This window comes from Capricornis sumatraensis, chromosome X, assembly GCF_032405125.1.
Source record: "Capricornis sumatraensis isolate serow.1 chromosome X, serow.2, whole genome shotgun sequence".
Lineage (NCBI taxonomy): Eukaryota > Metazoa > Chordata > Mammalia > Artiodactyla > Bovidae > Capricornis > Capricornis sumatraensis.
In genome coordinates this window covers 97912635-97932226 of record NC_091092.1, presented here as the reverse complement: position 1 = coordinate 97932226, position 19592 = coordinate 97912635, and the positions used below count along the sequence as shown (strand labels likewise).

General features: G+C 42.6%; 1 protein-coding gene across 1 annotated transcript in view; it reads left to right on the top strand.

Moving 5' to 3' along the window:
* Window positions 1-1574: 1574 nt before the first annotated feature.
* The window catches only part of ZNF674 (zinc finger protein 674), a 34886-nt gene continuing 16868 nt past the window's right edge, over window positions 1575-19592 (top strand). Inside the window, 6 exon segments of the mRNA XM_068963222.1 lie at window positions 1575-1666; window positions 2726-2834; window positions 4154-4222; window positions 4785-4827; window positions 6631-6757; window positions 7074-7172. Coding sequence (XP_068819323.1) covers window positions 4819-4827; window positions 6631-6757; window positions 7074-7172 — 235 coding nt within the window. The 5' untranslated portion in view covers window positions 1575-1666; window positions 2726-2834; window positions 4154-4222; window positions 4785-4818.

The window sequence follows — 19592 nt, the reverse complement described above, 5'->3', positions numbered from 1 at the left end:
CCTTCTCTTCTGTGAACAGAAAGATCCCAACAGCTAGGTAGATTGTGGGCTAGAAGAATACCTTGGCATGTTTCCTGGATCCTGGACGCCCAAGTCACACTAAGAAAAGCTGGTACTGTGTGAACAACCACACGTCCTTCACCAGCCCCTTCTTTTTGTGTGAGCACTCATTCCTGCCAAGTCAGGATACAGGCAGAGTCTGACCAGGACAAAAGACCAGGTCTTTCTGCAACTAGGGGTTTCTCTACTGTCCTCGGGACACTATCACACTAACTCTATTAAATTTCTCTTGCCTCTTGACAGTGTTGTCAGAAAAGCTTGTCAGGTCACTTCTTCTGGAAATAGGTTAGGATCCCCAAATCTGGCCATCATTTACAAATGCACAAGGAATTCACAGGGTGGGGGGTCCCCACTCACACGACTGACAGTAAACAGACTCTTCTCCTAGGACTTCTACACAAGACTGGGACAGAGTCACTTCCCAAGAGACCTCCAGGTTGTAGATTTGGGCTATGATTCATCCAACTACCCTGGGAGTATCAATTAACTCATAGGAGCAAAGGGAAAGAGGGGGAGAAAGCAATGTGTTCACATGGAAGAATAAATAAATGTATGTTGGATGCCATGACTGCTTTCCTCACTTGTATCTTTCAACAGTGCCTGGCAGATATTGGCTGTAGCACAGGAGTCGGCGTCCGGATTCTGCCCTGCCCAGACCAAGTTCTGCTTGCAACCAGGGAAGTGCCACAGGCACACAGCACACAATTAGCCTCTCTCCCCAAGACCCTGACAAGAAACAGAAAACTTTCCTGAAGAGCACTACAGGACTTTTTATCAGACCACGTTGCCACAGGCTGGCATCATCAGAGAAACAGTTCTCCCCTACTTTATGCTGCATTTTCAAAATGGGCAAAGCCCAGGTTCTCCAAAGATTCCCCAGGCTCCAAGAAATCAGAACTCCTCGATTTATTTCAGGAGAATCAGGCATCATGGTTTCTTCATTCGTGCATGCTGCCGGCCCAGCAACCTGGCTCCCATCCGCTGCTCCAGGCAGCTTCGCGAACAGTGCCTGACCTCCGTTCTCTGATCCCTGACCTGACACCAGAGCCCAGCTCCAACGGGCCGGCCCCGCCTCCAGATGGCCGCACCCATGTAGTTTGTAGTTATCGCTGAGGTTTCTTATTCTGATGATCTAAAGAAAGAGGAGAGCGTGGCTTTGCGGGATGGAGGGATGGGAACTCCCCAGGGAGCACATACACAAGGAGTCCCGGCGGCGCAAGAGGACGGGGAGAGCAGGCCTCGGAGACAGCGGACCCGGCTCCGCTACGACAGTCTGCGCGGAGCCCGCTTGCCTCCTGCCTCTCGAGGCGCTTCCCGTCCCCTCCACTCCCCCGCCCCAGCCTTTCGTACGACTCGTCGCGGAAAATGGTCGCACTCCCTCGTCGCTTCATCTAACCTCAGAGGGAGCCACGTCAGAACCAGCGTCCCTGAAAGGCGCCATGTTGCCCATTGGCTGTCTTGCCATCCCCCAAGCCCCCTCACCTTCCTCCTGCGCGTGCGCAGCACTTGGGCTCCCAGGGCAACGGGGAACGGAAGTGTTCTGCTCACCCCGAGGGTGGTGCGAATTGGCGCTGGCTGTTTTACGCCCTCAGACCTCGGGTTTCTGGTATTTTAGTAAGGGGAGGCGAAATTGGGGACGGGCTGAATGGGGAGGTCAGAGGGGCCGTGGGCCGGGGGGTAATGAGCTCGCGCCCCTGGGGTGTTGAGTGACAGGGCCGTGGGGCGGGGAGGGGACTACGGAGTTAACGAGTGAATGGTTCATTAATTGATTCCTTTATCAACTGTTTACTTGGTGGTGGTTTAGTCGCTAAGTCCTGTCCGACTCTTGTGACCCCATGGACTGTAGCCCACTTCTGTCTATGGGAGTTTTCAGGCAAGAATACTGGAGTGGATTGCCATTTCCTTATCCAGGGGAATCTTCCCAACCCAGGAATCAAATCCGGGTCTTCTGCATTGCAAGCAGATTATTTACCGACTAAGCTATGAGGGAAACCCAGCTGTTTACTTAGTGCGTAGTGGAGAATCCCAGGGACGGGGGAGCCTCGTGGGCTGCCATCTATGGGGTCGCACAGAGTCGGACACGACTGAAGCGACTTAGCAGCAGCAGCAGCAATGAATACCAGACACCATTGTTTCAAGTTTTAGTCATCACAATAGCCCCATGAGTAGGCACTATGATTCTTTTCATTTTACAAAGAGAAAGCAAGAACAGAAAGGCTCGGACACTTGACCAAAGTCACACAGTAAACTAGGGGGATCCTTGTTCTTTTTTTCAGCATACTATTTATGTGTTTCTAACTAACATACCCTGAGTTTATCAACTTTATGGCTTACTGTCTCTCCCCTGCTAAGAATACGGCTCCTCAAGATGGGGAACTCTGTTCATGTAGAAAAGCATACTAGGCACTCACTTCTGTTATTAACTGAAGAAAAGCAGCAGAGCGGGTGGTCAGTTTCATTCCATAGCCCAGACTCTTAGGAAGTAAGGCAGTGCCTAGCTCTTTATCTAATGGTGGTGGTAACTGAGCTTACTAAATGTCAATTCTTAAAACTAGAGGGAGGCACTGTGTCTTCTGGTGTCAAGGGAAACATGTGGATTTTCCTCAACTTTGCTCCATCATAGACGTTGCTAACTGCACCTCCTGTGTGGTCATTCCCTTTCCAGGGTCAGGGTTCATAACAGCCAACAGCTCACCAGCTTCAGACGCCAGCTGATCTATCATGGGCTTCCTTAGTTAGTCTACAGAAGACCCAGTCTGAGACCTGAGAAGGAGGTGAGTTTGCCTGGTCAGAGGTAGAGACATGGTTCTGAAGGGAAGGTCCTAGCAAAGGTATCTTTGTCTTTGAATCCTTGGGTCCTGCCTCCTTAGTAATAAGACAGATCATTTGGGAATTCCCTGGCGGTCCAGTGGTTAGAACTCCATGCTTTCACTGCTGAGGGTCCAGGGTTAGATCCTGGGTAAGGGAACTAAGATCCCACAAGCCGAGCGGCCAGACCAAAAAAAAAAAAAAAAAAGAAAAAAAAACCCTAAACCCCCAAAAGAGAGCTTCTCTGAGGGGAGCTGGAAGAGAAGCACCACACCAGACATCAGGGCAGAGTGGGGAGATCCACAGGACAGACTCAAATGCTCTGGTTAGAGGGAAGTGGGTCAGAATATAGCAGGTTCTAGAAGAACTGAACCTGCAGTGCCCTCTGTCCCTTCCTTCCGCTGAGAGAGAGCAAGACTTCTAGCCACCATCAAGAGCTATGTCATGGTGGTCAGTTGAACCTCTGTTGCAGGAGAGAGATGAAAGTTATGGATGGATGGAGGGATGCTTCCCTGTGGTAGTGCTAGCAAGGACATTATCAGGCTGGAAAGATTGACTCCCTACCTCCCAGGACTTTCTCCACTCTTAACACATTTGTGCACACACATTTGTGCTCCCCTCTTGTGCCGTGGGCTATTTCAGTCAGTCCCATAGTAGGAACAATCCACTTGCCTGTAGCAGAAATGTTGAATCTCCTCTACCCTGACTAAATGACTAAATGTTTTTGGTTTCTGCATTTCTGTGAAATCTCAGAGTAGTCTCTAGGTAGCCATCACCTAGCTATGCTACCCCATTTTCATGCTAGTAACTGGGTCTGGAAGCATAACTCACTAAGCTCCATCTTGCTGAACCTTGTTGTACTGATACTAAGGCAGGGATTGCTAGAGTGGCAGTGGTTAACAAAAGCTCCTTGCTTAAAATTTGTTTTGAAAACTGCCCAATAAGGAAGAGCTTGGCAATCAAATGGCCATGATGGGAAATAAGAAAGTATTAGGGAGGGAATAGGGAGGTGGTGGGCCGGAAGGACCAGGGTGGTGGGGAGCAAGGTCAGTGGTTTCCAGTTCCATGTGGACCTGACCAATGCCAGCCCCTTAACCTCCCTCCATCCCCCTACCTTCCACCCTCCACCCCTTTCCCTTCTGCCCTGCACTCAGCCCTGGTTAGTCTCCTTCTTCCAAACTGCAGCAAGTTGCCCCTGTCTCCAGACTGCTCAGAGTGTGTCACTTCAAGGGCTCAGTGTGATAATTAGGTGATTTGTAAGGATTTCTCCTTTTTATTTTACTAGGAATTAATATTGTCAAAAGTGATAAAATGCAAGTAAACAAAAAAGGAAAGGTGAAATCAACCCTCAAAGGTAAGCAGGGTCAACGTTTTAATAGATGTTCTTCAGTACATGCATATAGCTTAACAAAGGAGATCCCACCCACCTGCTTTCTGGTAACCTTCTTTTAAATATGTTAAGACATGAGAACAGGATTCCATTGCATTTTTAAAGCCCATGTGGTATTTCCCATTTTGTGTGTCTTATTTGTTTTAAACTTGAGTCCCCGTTACTGGAGCTTTAGTTGCTTCCAGATTGTTGAATGGTGGAAACACCTACAGTTAACATCTTTGCAAATAAATTATGATAAATTCCCAGGCATAGAATTCTTGAGAGAAAGGAAATATCAGGTTGTTAATGGCTTCTGAGTAGAGGTCTTTAAACACGAGTCATACGTCTGTCCAGGGAGAGAAAATTAATTCCCATGGGATTGTGCAAAACTCATGGGATCTTAGCCAAGGGAACAGCCTGGAGCTACCAGGCCTTGTGTTCTGATCATCCTCACTGTGGGGCAGGGGTTATTGTTATTAGGCTGGTGATGGTGGTCACAAGGCTGTGTGCACTGACCTCGACCCTCCTGATTCTGCCTTCCTAGATCTCCATCCTTGGTCTGAGCAGGACCGATAGCCATGTCCCAGGTGAGTTCCTAATTTACCCCTACTTTGTTTCCAGTTAATTTGAGGCAACAATTAGGAAATTATATTGCAACCTTGAAAAAATATGTTAGTTCCCTTAGCTCTGGCTGTTTTCTGCTCAACCTGTCATCCACCTCAGGTTTCTCCAATCCTTCCTCTTTTCACAAAAAAGGAAAAAAAAAAAAAGGGAACGAGATAGAGAGGAAAAGACATTTTTGTCTACTTCTTACTCTTGGAACTGAGCTTCATATTTTTGCCTTCTCAAAGAAAATTGTTTAAATGCATAGACTTATCTTGCTTTTTCTATTCATTTTCAGTTCACTTTTTGCCTTTTCATTATGTTTGAAATTGTGAAAGTAAATCCATGTCTCATGTTCTAATATGCATAAAATAAACAGTATCCAAAAGATCCCTATTTCTTCTTCCCCCAGTACCACATTCTTCCTCAGAGATGCCCACTGTTAGCAGTTTGGTGATAAGGTGCTGTAGATGCATTTACTTGAGTTTAATTAACTAAAAATAGAGGTACATGTTGGAGAAGGAAATGGTAACCCACTCCAGTACTCGTGGCTGGAAAATCTCATGGATGGAGGAGCCTGGTAGGCTACAGTCCATGGGGTCTCGAAGAGTCCAACAGGACTGAACGACTTCACTTTCACTTTTCACTTTCATGCATTGGAGAAGGAAGTGGCAACCCACTCCAGTGTTCTTGCCTAGAGAATCCCAGGGATGGGGGAGCCTTGTGGGCTGCCATCTGTGGGGTTGCACAGAGTCAGACATGACTGAAACAACTTAGCAGCAGCAGCAGAGGTACATGTAATGTGTGTTTTTTCTCAAATCCCATCACACTCCCATACCCATCTTGCTTTTCCCACTTGATTATATTATGAGTGTTGTTCCCCATCAGTACATAGAAGCTGTTTCAGTTCCTCTTTTTATGGTATGGATGTCTCATTTAACTATTTCTTTCTTCATGAATATTTGTGGTTTTTTTTTTTTATTTTTCTATTGTAAACAGTGCCTCATGAACTGCTTTCTATGTATCTGTTGGCTCATTAGTACAGGTATTTATGGAGAGTACACCTGGAAAAATTTTTGAACCAAAGGTATTCACACTTTAAATTTGCTTTCCCAAATCCTGGACTGATTGGTACTTTCACAAAATTTTAAATACCAGATAATTTCTGTGTTCAATTCTTCTAGGCTGTTGTTGAAAGATTAGAAGGAATCCAGTTCATGCTATGATGCCACCTAAATTCGAGGAAGATACTACAGAAAAGTAAAAAGTGAAAGACCACTTTTATTTAAGAATATGGATGCAGAAATTCTAAAAATGTGTTCTGAATAGATTATTAATAAATTGAATTGAGCATTTTTTTAAAGTACTCTGTACCTATGATAAAACATTCAAACAAACACTTCGTTCAACAAAAGGTGAAAAATAATTTTCCTTCTCACATGTATCCATATCTCCTTCATATTTCATGCATGCTGCCAGAAATCATGTGTGCATATTTATTTGTCTCGATGGAAGAATCCCCTTTTCTTTTATTTTCTTCCTTTTCGCATATTACAGCACATTCTAGTCCTTTCTGTGTCCATTCCATTTCACTGTGTGTTTGATCAACCTTAGCTTTTCTCACCTCAGCACTCTTGACCTTTGAGTCAGATAATGCTATGTTGTGGAGGGGTGCCATGTGCATTGGAGGATATTTAGCAACATATCTGGCCTCTATCCTCTGGGTAGAGGGATGCCAGTGCCCTGCCGCTAAGGACAGTGGGCTAAGGAGAAGTGTGTTGTTGCAGGAAACATTGACCTTCAGGGATGTGTTTGTAGACTTCATGCAGGAGGAGTGGCAGCAGCTGGACACTGCTCAGAAGAACCTCCACAGGGATGTCATGTTGGAGAACTATAGCCACCTGGTCTCTGTTGGTGAGGAACCCTCCACAGGGTGACTGGAACACACCCCCTCGTGTTTCCCTCTCTGGGCTGCTACAGCTCAGGGGTGTCTGGGCCCTGAATGAGTCAGGCCTCAGGCTCCTGGTCAGGAATTCCTAATGGCATTTGCCCCCTGCCCAGGATGGTCATGCTCTTGCCTTCTCTGTGGATGGTCTGCACTGAGGGCCCACTGGCTAGGCTCACAGGGCAGTCACCAAAGCCAGACCATCCCTGCCCTGCAAGGATGGGCCTTGGTTCTGGGATGCTGCAGATGTTCATAACCAAGTCCTCTATCATTTCCCCTCAACAGGATACTTTGTGGCCCAGCCACATGGGATCTTCAGGTTGGGACAAGGAGAAGAAGAGGCCAGGATGGCAGCTGGAGAAAGCGTGATGTGGAGCTGTCCAGGTAAGCCCACGTCAAGCCAGCTGGGCCAGGCAAGGGGACCTTCATGGCTCAGGGAGATCTTGGCCTCAGTGGCACACCCAGGAACTTATCTCAAAAACCCCAGGCTTGGGGACACAACTGAGGGCTGATGGAATGAACTGCTATGATAGCTACATGATGCCCCACATGCCACCCCTTATTCTTGGGGTTCAGACAGAGGTGGCTGCTGTTGTTCTGTAGATCCTGTCTCCACCTTCTAGCATCTCCAGTATAGGGAGACGTGCCCAGGTTTGTCTCTTTCCTCTTCCTCCTCCTTTCTGAAAGCTGTTAAACCTTCTCTCTTGGGTATTCACATGTACATCAGAAGCCAAGCAGATGGAAGGATGATCTTTCCTCTTTATTTGGCATATTGTGGGCCCTTAAAGTCTGAAATGCAGTGTCTTTTACCTCAGGGAAATTATCCTGCCTGGCTTATTGATTTATTGGACTTGGGATGGACAAAAGAGCTTTGCTTAGTGACCTTTAGCTCTACCAGGCCAGGTACCCCCGTGTCCTTGTCTGCTCTCAGTTTGAGGCTAAACAGTGTCAACTTCACACAGATTTCTGTTTGCTTATTTCTCTCATGCCATTCCAAATCTGACTTGATTGCACCTGTTGTCAGATTCCTCCTCTTATCAATACTTCCCTCCTGCTTAGCTCTTTTGTCTTTTGTATTATCTCTATTTATTAAAATAAATAAACCTGAGAGCATATCATATTACTTCCACAGTGGCATGCTTCAGTGAGCACTGTCTGCTTTCCTGTTTGTTTGTTTGTTTTTGCTCAGGGTCCCTTATGGTGACCGAGGAAGTCTCGAGACATTGGTCTTCATCTTTTTCTCTCCCACTCTTAGTGGTTACCCTTCACTGTGCTCCATGGACCAGCAGCCTGGGCATGGCCTGGGCTCAGAGTAGAAGTGCACATTTGGGATCCACTTCAGCTTTACTGAATCTGCATCTGCTTTTCAACAGCTGTTCAGAGATTAGTTTCATGGCTGCAGCTGTAGTCAGACGGGCCCAGCTGATTCCAGATGACTCTCTAGATGGCTTCCCCAGAGCCCACTCCTGCCTGGCAGGTGCACCCTCTCACTCAGAGCATCCCTGAACCTTCTCCCTAGGACATTTTGGCCTACAATTTACAATTTATCAATCAATCCCGTATCTGCTGCTCCATAGAGATTCATCAGGATTTCTGGTCTGCTGATGGCCTGCTTTTTTCTGCTTCCAGTGTTTCTAGGAATTGAGTCTCATTCTTATTTCAATATTAATTGTGGAAGGAGGAAGCATACACTCAAAGGCAGCTTCCACCCTTTGAAGTCACATTTCCCATGTTGAGTCTGAATGTGCAGAACAGTCTGGGATATGAAGTAATCTCAGTGCATTCGCAGTCACACCTCCAAGGGCAGCTTCTTTTCAAGGTTTCTAATTCCTCTGATGAGCATCTCCAAAGGTCCAGGGAGTACCTTCACACCTACATTTCTTTGTTCACTTTCCCTCCTATGAAAAATAAGGATTTAGTTCAATTAACCTTGATCTTCTGCTCTGCAGGGCTTCACAATGTTCGTTAAATTTTTATTTTTCCTTTCTTTGTTGGCTATCTTTGTAACTTTCAACAACATAGCTAAGCTTCTGTTTTTGCATTCCAGTTGGTAACTTTCTTTAAACTGTAGCCAAATGCCTGTGGCTTTTCTACCTGGAACACAAACCCCTAGAGGCAAGAGTCCACATCTTATTCTCATTCATCCAGGTGTGGGGCTGTAGAGGCACTAAGTAAGTATTGCTTTGATTGTTTTGGACTGGGGCAGAGGAAGGAGGTTTGTTATTCTTCCATAGCCCAGTGAAGAGCTTGGACTTTGGAGCTCACAGCCTAGATTCAGATTCTAGCTTCTTCACTCACAAGCTGTCACTTTGTACATGTGACTTAGCCGCTCTTTGCCTGTTTGTAGAATGGGGCTAAATGCTAGAACTTACAGGACTGACAGAATTTAATGTGTTGATAAATATCAAGCACCAAAAAAAAGTGCCTAGGAATAAAGGAAATTCTCAATATATGTAATCATTCTTTGTATTGTTATTAGCCATATAGAATATTTGTTTAATGTAATGGTTGTTAACCAGAGGTGTATCACCTGTGGAGGCCTAGTTATGTGCATTGTAACATTCCAGATAGTTCTGATACCCATGTCTAGTTCAGATTCATTGCTTTAAATGTCTGCTGACAGAGGTTCAAAGAACTGTGAGACTTAGCAAGGCCATCACCCAGGAGCATGGGTCAGATAGGGTAGTAAATAAGAGCACACAGCCTCACTACTGGATGGCTTGATTCTCTTCCCCCATCCCTCCATTCTTCAAGCTATTTCAGAGCTTATATTCCCCTCTGGGCCCTGGATGAAATCTCTGACAGATCTCATAAATTCTCGGATTGTTCTGAGATAATAAAAATCTTCTGTCAAGATCCACATATCAAGAGTAGCCTCGCTGTCATATTAATTATTTTCAATTTGTTGAGCTTTTCACAGAAATAACTTATACCTTTGTTAATTTTCTTTATTGTTTTTTTCATTTTGTTGATTTCTCCTTTTACATTTATTTCCATTTCTACTTCTTTGGGTTTACTTTGCTGTTCTGTATCAGTGTCTTTTTCCCTTCAACATTTTATTATAAAAATTTTCAGACAAAACAAGCAAAATAATTATAGATTGAACATCCGTGTAATACCATTTAGATTCTATAATGAATGTTTTGCTGTATTTGCTTTATTGCCTATCTGTGTGCTAATTCCTCTCTTCTTCCATCAATCTCCCTTTTTTTTGTGTGTGGAATACATTTCAAAGTAAGTTGTGGCTATCAGTACACTTCACACCTAAATACTCCCACAGGCATATCATTAATTAGAATAAAATATTTCTTAGTATTTTTTCTATCCTTAATGCTTAACAGGTATTTTCATAAAAGGAAATGCAAAACTAGCACAATATGATAGTGGATTGTATATGGAAATCTTTTAATGTAATTTCCAGATGCATTTTCCATGTACTGTCATGATATATGTAACTGCAGTCTCTTCTTGAAAATGAGGTTTGGGTTATTGAGGTATAATTTATATACCATGAAGTTCACATCTCTTAAGTGTACAGTTCTATATATATTGATAAATATATAGTCATTTAAATACCACCACAGTCAAGCTATTGGACATTTTCATTCCCCTAAAATATTCCTTGTTCCTGTTTACAATTAAACTTCTCCCCTACTCTCATATCCGATCTTGTTTCTTCTAGTTTTGTTTTTTTTCTAGAATGTTATATAAATTAATCTTATAGTATATAGCCTTATGCATCTTGCTTCTCTCATTTACCTTACTGCTTTTTAGGTTCATCTGGGTTGTGACATGTTTCAACAGTCTGTTCCTTTCTGTAGTCAAATGATACTCCATTTGCTTACCATAAACCAAGGTATGCACTTTTGAATTTTTTCTTGCTTTTGGTTATTATGAAAGAAGCTGGTATGAACACACTCATGTTTAGGCATTTGTGTGGGCCTATGTTTTCATATTTCTGGGGTAAATAGAGTGGGATTGCTTGGTCATATGGTAAGTGTATGTTTAACTTCACAAGACACTACCAAACTGTTTTACAGTGTAACTGTACCATTTTGGATGCCTACTAGCAACATATAAGAGTTCCAGTGTTCTGCTCTCTTGCCAGCACTTGGTATTATTAGTATTGTTAGTCTTTCTAGATGCTGTGTAAGAGTAGCTCATTGTACTATTAATTTGCATTTTTCCAATAACTGATATTCAGCATCTTTTCATGTTCTTTTATTTGCCATCTATATATCTTTGGTGAACTATTTCTTGTAATCATTTGCCATTTTTGTTATTATTAAATTGTGAGAGTTCTTTATATATTCTGGATGCAAGCCCTCTATCACTATGTGTTTTCCAAGTCTTTACTCCCATGCTGTGGCTTGTTTTTATGTTAACAGTGTCTTTCCCAAAAAAGACATTTTTAATTTTGATAAAGTCCAATTTATCAAATTTTTCTTCTACAGTTCATGCTATTATACCCTGTATAACAATTCTCTAACACAAGGTAACAGAGATTTTCTCATATTTTTACAATGTTCAGTTCACTTCACTCCCTCAGTCGTGTCCGACTCTTTGCGACCCCATGAACTGCAGTACGCCAGGCCTCCCTGTCCATCACCAACTCCCGGTGTTCACTCAGACTCACGTCCATCGAGTCAGTGATGCCATCCAGCCATCTCATCCTCTGTCGTCCCCTTCTCCTCCTGCCCCCAATCCCTCCCAGCATCAGAGTCTTTTTCCAATGAGTCAACTCTTTGCATGAGGTGGCCAAAGTACTGGAGTTTCAGTTTTAGCATCATTCCTTCCAAAGAAATCCCAGGGCTGATCTCCTTCAGAATGGACTGGTTGGATCTCCTTGCAGTCCAAGGGACTCTCAAGAGTCTTCTCCAACACCACAGTTCAAAAGCATCAGTTCTTCCGCACTCAGCCTTCTTCACAGTCCAAGTCTCACATCCATACATGACCACAGGAAAAACCATAGCCTTGACTAGACGACCTTAGTCGTCAAAGTAATGTCTCTGCTTTTGAATATACTATCTAGGTTGGTCATAACTTCTCTTCCAAAGAGTAAGCGTCTTTTAATTTCATGGTTGCAGTTACTATCTGCAGTGATTTTGGAGCCCCCAAAAATAAAGTCTGACACTGTTTCCACTGTTTATAATGTTAGCTCTTATATTTATTAGGCTTCCCTGATAGCCTAGTTGGTAAAGAATCCACCTGCAATGCAGGAGACCCTGGTTTGATTCCTGGGTCGAGAAGATCCCCTGGAGAAGGGAAAGGCTACCTACTCCAGTATTCTGTCTAGAGAATTCCATGGACCGTATCTCCTGGAGAAGGGAAAGGCTACCCACTCCAGTATTCTGGGCTAGAGAATTCCATGGACTGGAGTCCATGGGGTCACTAAGAATTGGACACGACTGAGTGACTTTCACTTTCACTTATATTTAGGTCCATGGCCAATAATGAGATGAATATTTTTACTTGGTATGAGTTAAGGGTCATTGTTTTCCTTTTTTTTTTGGCATATGCATATTTAATTGTTCAAGCAGCATTTTTTAGACGACTGTCTCTTCTCCATTGACTTACCTTGGTACCCTTATCAAAAACAGTTGAGCACATATGCATTGATCTGTCTGCCAACGTGGCACTGTCTTAATTACTGTAGCCTACATGTTCACATCAGGTACAGTGAATCTTCCAACTTTGTTCTTTTAATAATGTTTTGGTCCTTGATATTTTCATATAAATTTTAAAGTCAGCTTGCCAATTTCTGCATGAAAGCCTACAGGGATTTTGTTTGGGATTACATTGAGTCTGTGGATCATTGAAGTGCTAAGAATATTGAGTTTTCCAATTCAAAAACATAGTGTATCTCTCAATTTATTTAGGTCTATAAAATTTATCTTAGTATCTCAGTAATATTTGGTAGTTTTGAGTGCATAGGTCTTGCATAGGGACTATAACTGCAATTTAAATATTTCATTTTAAACACACCTATTTGCTTTTGGTCAGTATCTCCTTTGTTTTTTTTTTTTTTAATTTAGTGGTTTCTCTAGCAATTAAGAGATACATACTTTATTAACCCTTTCACCATATATAGTTATGTTTTAAGACTTCAAGTCATATGTAGAAAGTTTATAGCAATATAGGTCACTTCCCTCCCCTCCTTTATGTTATGCTATAGGTTTCAAATATATCCACAACTGTCATACATATCTTAAAGAATTCAAAAGGAGAAAAATAGCCTGTTTTTTTTTTTTTTTTTGCAACCCCATGGACTGTAGCCCACTGTCCATGGGATTTCCCAGGCAAGAATACTGGAGTGGGTTGCCATTTCCTTCTCTAGCGGATCTTCCCAACCCAGGGACTGAACCTGTGTCTTCTGCAAGTCTCCTGTATTGCAGGTAGATTCTGTACTGGTGAGCTACCAGAGAAGCCCATTCTGTATATTTACCCAGATTTTTTGTTGTAGTTGTTATTGTTGTTAATTTATTTTAATTGGAGGTTAATTACTTTACAATATTGTAGTGGTTTTTTTCCATACATTCACATGAATCAGCCATGGGTGTACATGTGTCCCCCATCCTAAACCCTCCTCCCACGTCCCTCCCCATCCCATCCCTCAGGATCGTCCCAGTGCACTGGACCTGAGTGCCCTGTCTCATGCATTGAACCTGGACTGGCGATCTATTTCACATATGGTAATATACATGTTTCAATGCTGTCTCTCAAATCATCCCACCCTCGCCTTCTCCCACACTCCAAAAGTTTGTTCTTTACATCTGTGTCTCTTTTGCTGTCTCACATACAGTGTCATTGTTACCATCTCTCTAAATTCCATATATATGCGTTAATATACTGTATTGGTGTTTTTCTTTCTGACTTACTTCACTCTGTATAATAATCTCCAGTTTCATCCACCTCATTAGAACTGATTCAAATGCATTTTTTTAAATAGCTGAGTAATACTCCACTGTGTATATGTACCATAGCTTTCTTATCTATTCAGCTGCTAATGGACATCTAGGTTGCTTCCATGTCCTAGCTATTGTAAATAGTGCTGCAGTGAACATTGGGGGACACATGTTTCTTTCAATTCTGGTTTCCTCGGTGTATATGCCCATCAGTGGGATTGCTGGGTCATGTGGAAAATTCTGAAAGAGATGGGAATACCAGACCACCTGACCTGCCTCTTGAGAAACCTATTTGCAGGTCAGGAAGCAACAGTTAGAACTGGACATGGAACAACAGACTGGTTCCAAATAGGAAAAGGAGTACGTCAAGGCTGTGTATTGTCACCCTGCTTATTTAACTTATATGCAGAGTACATCATAAGAAACGCTGAGCTGAAAGAAGCACAAGCTGGAATCAAGATTGCCGGGAGAAATATCAATAACCTCAGATATGCAGATGACACCACCCTTATGGCAGAAAGTGAAGAGGAACTAAAAAGCCTCTTGATGAAAGTGAAGGAGGAGAGTGAAAAAGTTGGCTTAAAGCTCAACATTCAGAAAACGAAGATCATGGCATCTGGTCCCATCACTTCATGGGAAATAAATGGGGAAACTGGAAACAGTGTCAGATTTTATTTTGGGGGGCTCCAAACTCACTGCAGATAGTGATTGCAGCCATGAAATTAAAAGACGCTTAGTCCTTGGAAGGAAAGTTATGACCAACCTAGATAGCATATTCAAAAGCAGAGACATTACTTTGCTAAGAAAGGTCCGTCTAGTCAAGGCTATGGTTTTTCCAGTGGTCATGTATGGATGTGAAAGTTGGGCTGCGAAGAAGGCTGAGTGCCGAAGAATTAATGCTTTTGAACTGTGGTGTTGGAGAAGACTCTTGAGAGTCTCTTGGACTGGAAGGAGATCCAACCAATCCATTCTAAAGGAGATCAGTCCTGGGTGTTCTTTGAAGGACTGATGCTAAAGCTGAAACTCCAATACTTTGGCCACCTCATGTGAAGAATTGACTCATTAGAAAAGACTGATGCTGGGAGGGATTGGGGGCAGGAGGAGAAGGGGACAACAGAGGATGAGATGGCTGGATGGTATCACCGACTTGATGAACATGAGTTTGGGTAAACTCCGGGAGTTGGTGATGGACAGGGAGGCCTGGTGTGCTGCAATTCATGGGGTCGCAAAGAGTCAGACATGACTGAGCGACTGAACTGAACTGAACTGAACTGATGGCCATTCTACTTCCAGTTTTTAAAGGAGTCTCCACACTGTTTTCCATAGTGGCTGTACTAGTTTGCATTCCCACCAACAGTGAAAGAGGGTTCCCTTTTCTTTGCACCCTCTCCAGGATTTATTGTTTGTAGACTTTTTGATAGCAGCCATTCTGACCAGGTTGAGATGGTACCTCACTGTGGTTTTGATTTGCATTTCTCTGATAATGAGTGATGTTGAGCATCTTTTCATGTGTTTATTAGCCATCTGTATGTCTTCTTTGGAGAAATGTCTGTTTGGTTCTTTGGCCCATTTTTTTATTGTTACCCAGATATTTTATCATTTCTGTTAGTCTTCCCATCCACCCTGCAGAAGATCCTGTTTCATTTCTCTTAGAATAAATCTGATGACAAAATCTCTTTGCTTCAGTGTAGAATTCTGGGTTGACTCTTTTTTTTTGCCATTAGTAATTTTAAGAAGTTCCAGTATCATCTGATATTCATTGTTTCTGATGAGAACATCACAGTCATTTGAATAATTGATTCATATGCAGTGTGCTTTTTTTTTTTAACTGACTACATTCAAGATTTTTTTTTTAACTTTGCTTTCCAGATATTTGACTGTAATATTCCTGGGTGTTTCTGTGAGTTTATGTTGTTTCTGCTATGCTTAGTATCTTGAATCTGTCATTTTATGTCTTTTTCAAAATTTGGGACTTTTTTGCCCATTATTTCTTCAGACCTTTTCTTCTGCACTAGTCTCATTTCCTTGGAGGACTCCAATGATGTGAATGTTGGACCTTCTAATACTGCCCCATGGATATCTGATGCTGTATTTCTTTCTTTTATTTTTCTCAGTCTTTTTGTCTCTGTTCCTCATATTGGCAGGTTGGACCATTTCTGTCAGTTTAACTCCAAGTGTATTGACTCTTGCCTCTCTCGTCTCCATTCTGCTGTTCAATTCACCCCAGGTGTTGGTTTGTTTGTCTTTCTGATTTCAGATACTATCTTTTTTAGTTCTAAAATTTCCATTTTTTAAATAGTTTCTGTATCTCAGTTGAGAACTTCTGTTTATCCATTCACTTCAAGTGTGTCTGCCGCATAGAGCTGTTTCCATAGCTGCTTAAAATGTCTTTGGTATTTCCAGCATCTGGCAGCTGTTGGTTATCTTTTCTCTTGAGAAGTGGTCACATTTTGCTAGTTGTTTGTTGTGTTGAATGATTTTGGATTCTATCCCAGATAGTGGTGATTGTTTTGTTGCTTTTAATCTTTATTTATCACTTGATAAACCTAGTTAGATTCATATCACTGGTTTTGTGTTGTCTTCTGTGGGTATTGATTCTAATCGATGTGGTGTTCAAAGCCTTTGCTTTGTGTATGCACCATTCAGGGGTTAATGTGAGACTTGAATGATGGCTTAAGTCTTTGCGCAGCTTTCAGAACCTTTGCTGGCCGGCTTCATGGTTGTCTCCATGCATTTGTCACTTAGGTGTTAGTCTCAGATCGAGCTGTGGTTGAAATATTACTTTCGTTCAGTTCTTAAAGCTTTGATGTGAGGCTTTTGCTTGGATGAGCTCAGGACTTCTGGAGGTTTATATACCATTAGGACAGAGTCTTGTGAAAAAAGAATGGGGACTAAAAAGAAATGCCCTGGTATACGGGCTGCTTCTTCACTTGACTCACCTTCAGAGTCTACCTGCTTTTTTTTGCTTTTAACTTGTCAGAATCCTGCATAGCTGCTTTACATATTTTGTCCAGAGTTCTTAGTTGCAATAATCAGTAGGAGAGGGGCTGTAGTAGACATACTCCATTGTGCCTAGAAATGGAAACCTTAGTTTCGTTCATTCTTGCTTTTATATTTATTATTTCTATCCTCCTGGTAATTTAACTTTCTCTTTTGCTAGTTTCATGAGGTAGAAGTTTAGATAATTCATTTGATAGCTTCCCTGTCTAATATAAGTATTGTGATGCTATGACTGCCTCTAAGAACTGATTAAGCTGTTTCAGCCTCTCTGTATTATACCACAATATACAAGAAACATACAAGAAACTGCATGTATTTAACGTATATAATTTGGTAAGTTTTCTGCATGTATTTTAAGTGTATAATTTGATAAGTTTTGACATGTAAACACCCAAGAATCTATCACCACAATCAAGATAGTGAAGTCATAGAATGAGCTGGGAAGTATTCCCTTCCCTGTTTAGTTCTTTGGGAGAATTTGTATGAAATTGGTGTTATTTCTTCCTTAAATGTTTGATAGAATTCCCCAGTGAAGTCATGTATGCCTGGAGTTTTCTTTATAGGAAGGCATTAAACTACAGTGTCAATTTCTTCAATAGATACTGGATTATTCAGATTATTTCTTCATGAACGAACTTTGGTAACTTGTGTCTTTCAAGGAGTTTGTCCATTTCACCTAAGTTGGCAAATTTATTGGCATAAAGTTGTTCATAGTTATTTCCTTATTATGCTTTTAATTTCTGAGGGTCTGTGGTAGTCTCATTTTAGTTTTAAAATAGTAATCATGTGTAGAAGTGAAAACTATGAACTTCATTTAAAGGGAAATATCTCCCCTCCAGCGAAGGTTTTAGTACCAAAGGAAGCATGCTCAGCTTTTTCTTTCTTTACTCCACTCTCCACCACCCACCCATCCCCTCCGCCCCCTGCCACTCACCGAATCACCAACTGGGCCATCTCTGGCTCCTTGGGTGAAGCAAGTGAAGAAGGGAGTTAGGACAAAAATAGTTTGCCCTAACTGATAAAGATATAATCTGATATTGACACCCTCTGCATGTGGCAGATTCTAGAGACCGATTTCTTTCTGTCCCTGGTATGTTTTGGGCTTCCCAAGTGGCACTACTGGTAAAGAACCCACCTGCCAATGCAGGAGACATAAGAAACACAGGTTCAATCCCTGGGTCGGGAAGAACCCCTGGAGGAGGAAATGGCATCTCCATGGCAGCCCACTCCAGTATTCTTGCCTGGACAATCCCCATGGGCAGAGGATACTGGTGGGCTTCAGTCCATAGGGTCACAAAGAGTTGGACACGACTGAGCACACACAAACTGGTATGTTTATGGTTTCTTTGGAGATGCCCCAGCTAGGGCCCTTGATTGCAGTTCCCTCAATATAGGTGGTGCCTCTTTTCCAGCAAGTTATTTAATATATCTCCTTCTTGCCCTCACCAAACGGCACCGTTGTAGACATCCAGGCTCTTTTTGCTGAGGTCACCTTGATGCTAGGAGAAAGCCCCCTCTCCAAAGTAACCCAACCCTGTTTCTATCCAGAGGGTCCACATCTGGCTTGTGGAATGCGTGTCTGTGTGATGGGGCCTTGATCTCTTCATTATCTCCCACCACCACCCAATGCAACCTCTTTTCTGTGGCCACAGACTGCCACAATCTGCCTGTCACCTGTAGAGTTTTCTAGCCACAAACCAGGTGCCAAGTCCCATGGGTCCCCCAGAGTCTAGTGGACTTATATCAAGCAGGTTGTCTCCTTGAAGTTATCCTTACTAGATTAGTGCTGGGGCAAAAGTACTCCTCCTGCCCCTGTTGTGTGAGAGAGAAAATGCCACCACTTTCCAACAGCTCTGTCTGAAGAAGGTTTCTTCCTCAGCTTCTTAAACCTTAATACTCCTACTTTTATTTTTTTTAACTCCTACTTGTAAGGTGTCTTACTGCAGAGGGACTCCAAGTGGTTTTGACCTACTCTTTTAAGTCCTGGAAAGGTCTCTGGACTGCAAAAGTACTTGGTAGTATTTTATTACCAGCCTTTGAAATGAGTCGGTTTTTTTTTTTTTTTAATGTTTTATTTTCTTGTAGTGAGAACTTTTAAGATTCACTCTTTTAGCAACTTTCAAATACACAATACAGTATTATTAGCTATACTTGGGCTTCCCAGGTGGCTCAGTGATAAAGAATCTGCCTTCAAGTGCAGGAGATGCAAGAGACATTTGATCCCTGGGTTGGGAAGATCTCCAGAGGAAGAAATGACTACTTGCTCCAATTTTCTTGCCTGGAAGATTCCATAAGGAGGAGGAGCCTGGCAGGTAGAGTCCATGGGATCACAAAGAGTTGGACATGACTGAGCGACCAAGCATACACACACCGCTATAGTCACCATGCTGTTACTACTTCTGCAGTGTTTATTTAGAAAGCCCCAGGCTGGAATCAAACTAAGAAAAAATGTCACTGCTGTTTCCCAATTTACAGTGGAGCTGCCTCCTCACCCCTCCCCCCAAGTTAGTATCACCTTAATCCATGTGTACAGATTATTGTTAAATCTTGAGATGTGGGCAAGAGAAGTGGAAAAATAAAGGGCTCTACCAATGGTTTTTTCAAAGCAGATGGCCTGCAAAGAGCTGTACTGATATCATGTTAAGCCAGTTCCTTCAGAGCATGGATTGCAACTGGGTGGCAGATGTAGCTTCTGAAATATGTGAAACTTCTGGTTTTGAACAGGAAGCATCAATGTAAAAATGCAAAGCTCTGTAACCTTATGCAGCCAAACTGATGATACAGACAATGCATGATTTAGACCAGTGCTGCCCAAGAAAACTTTCTACAATGATAGCACTGTTCTCTCTATATAGAATTGTAGTATGGGCACATTCCTTGGGCTTCCCAGGTGGCACTA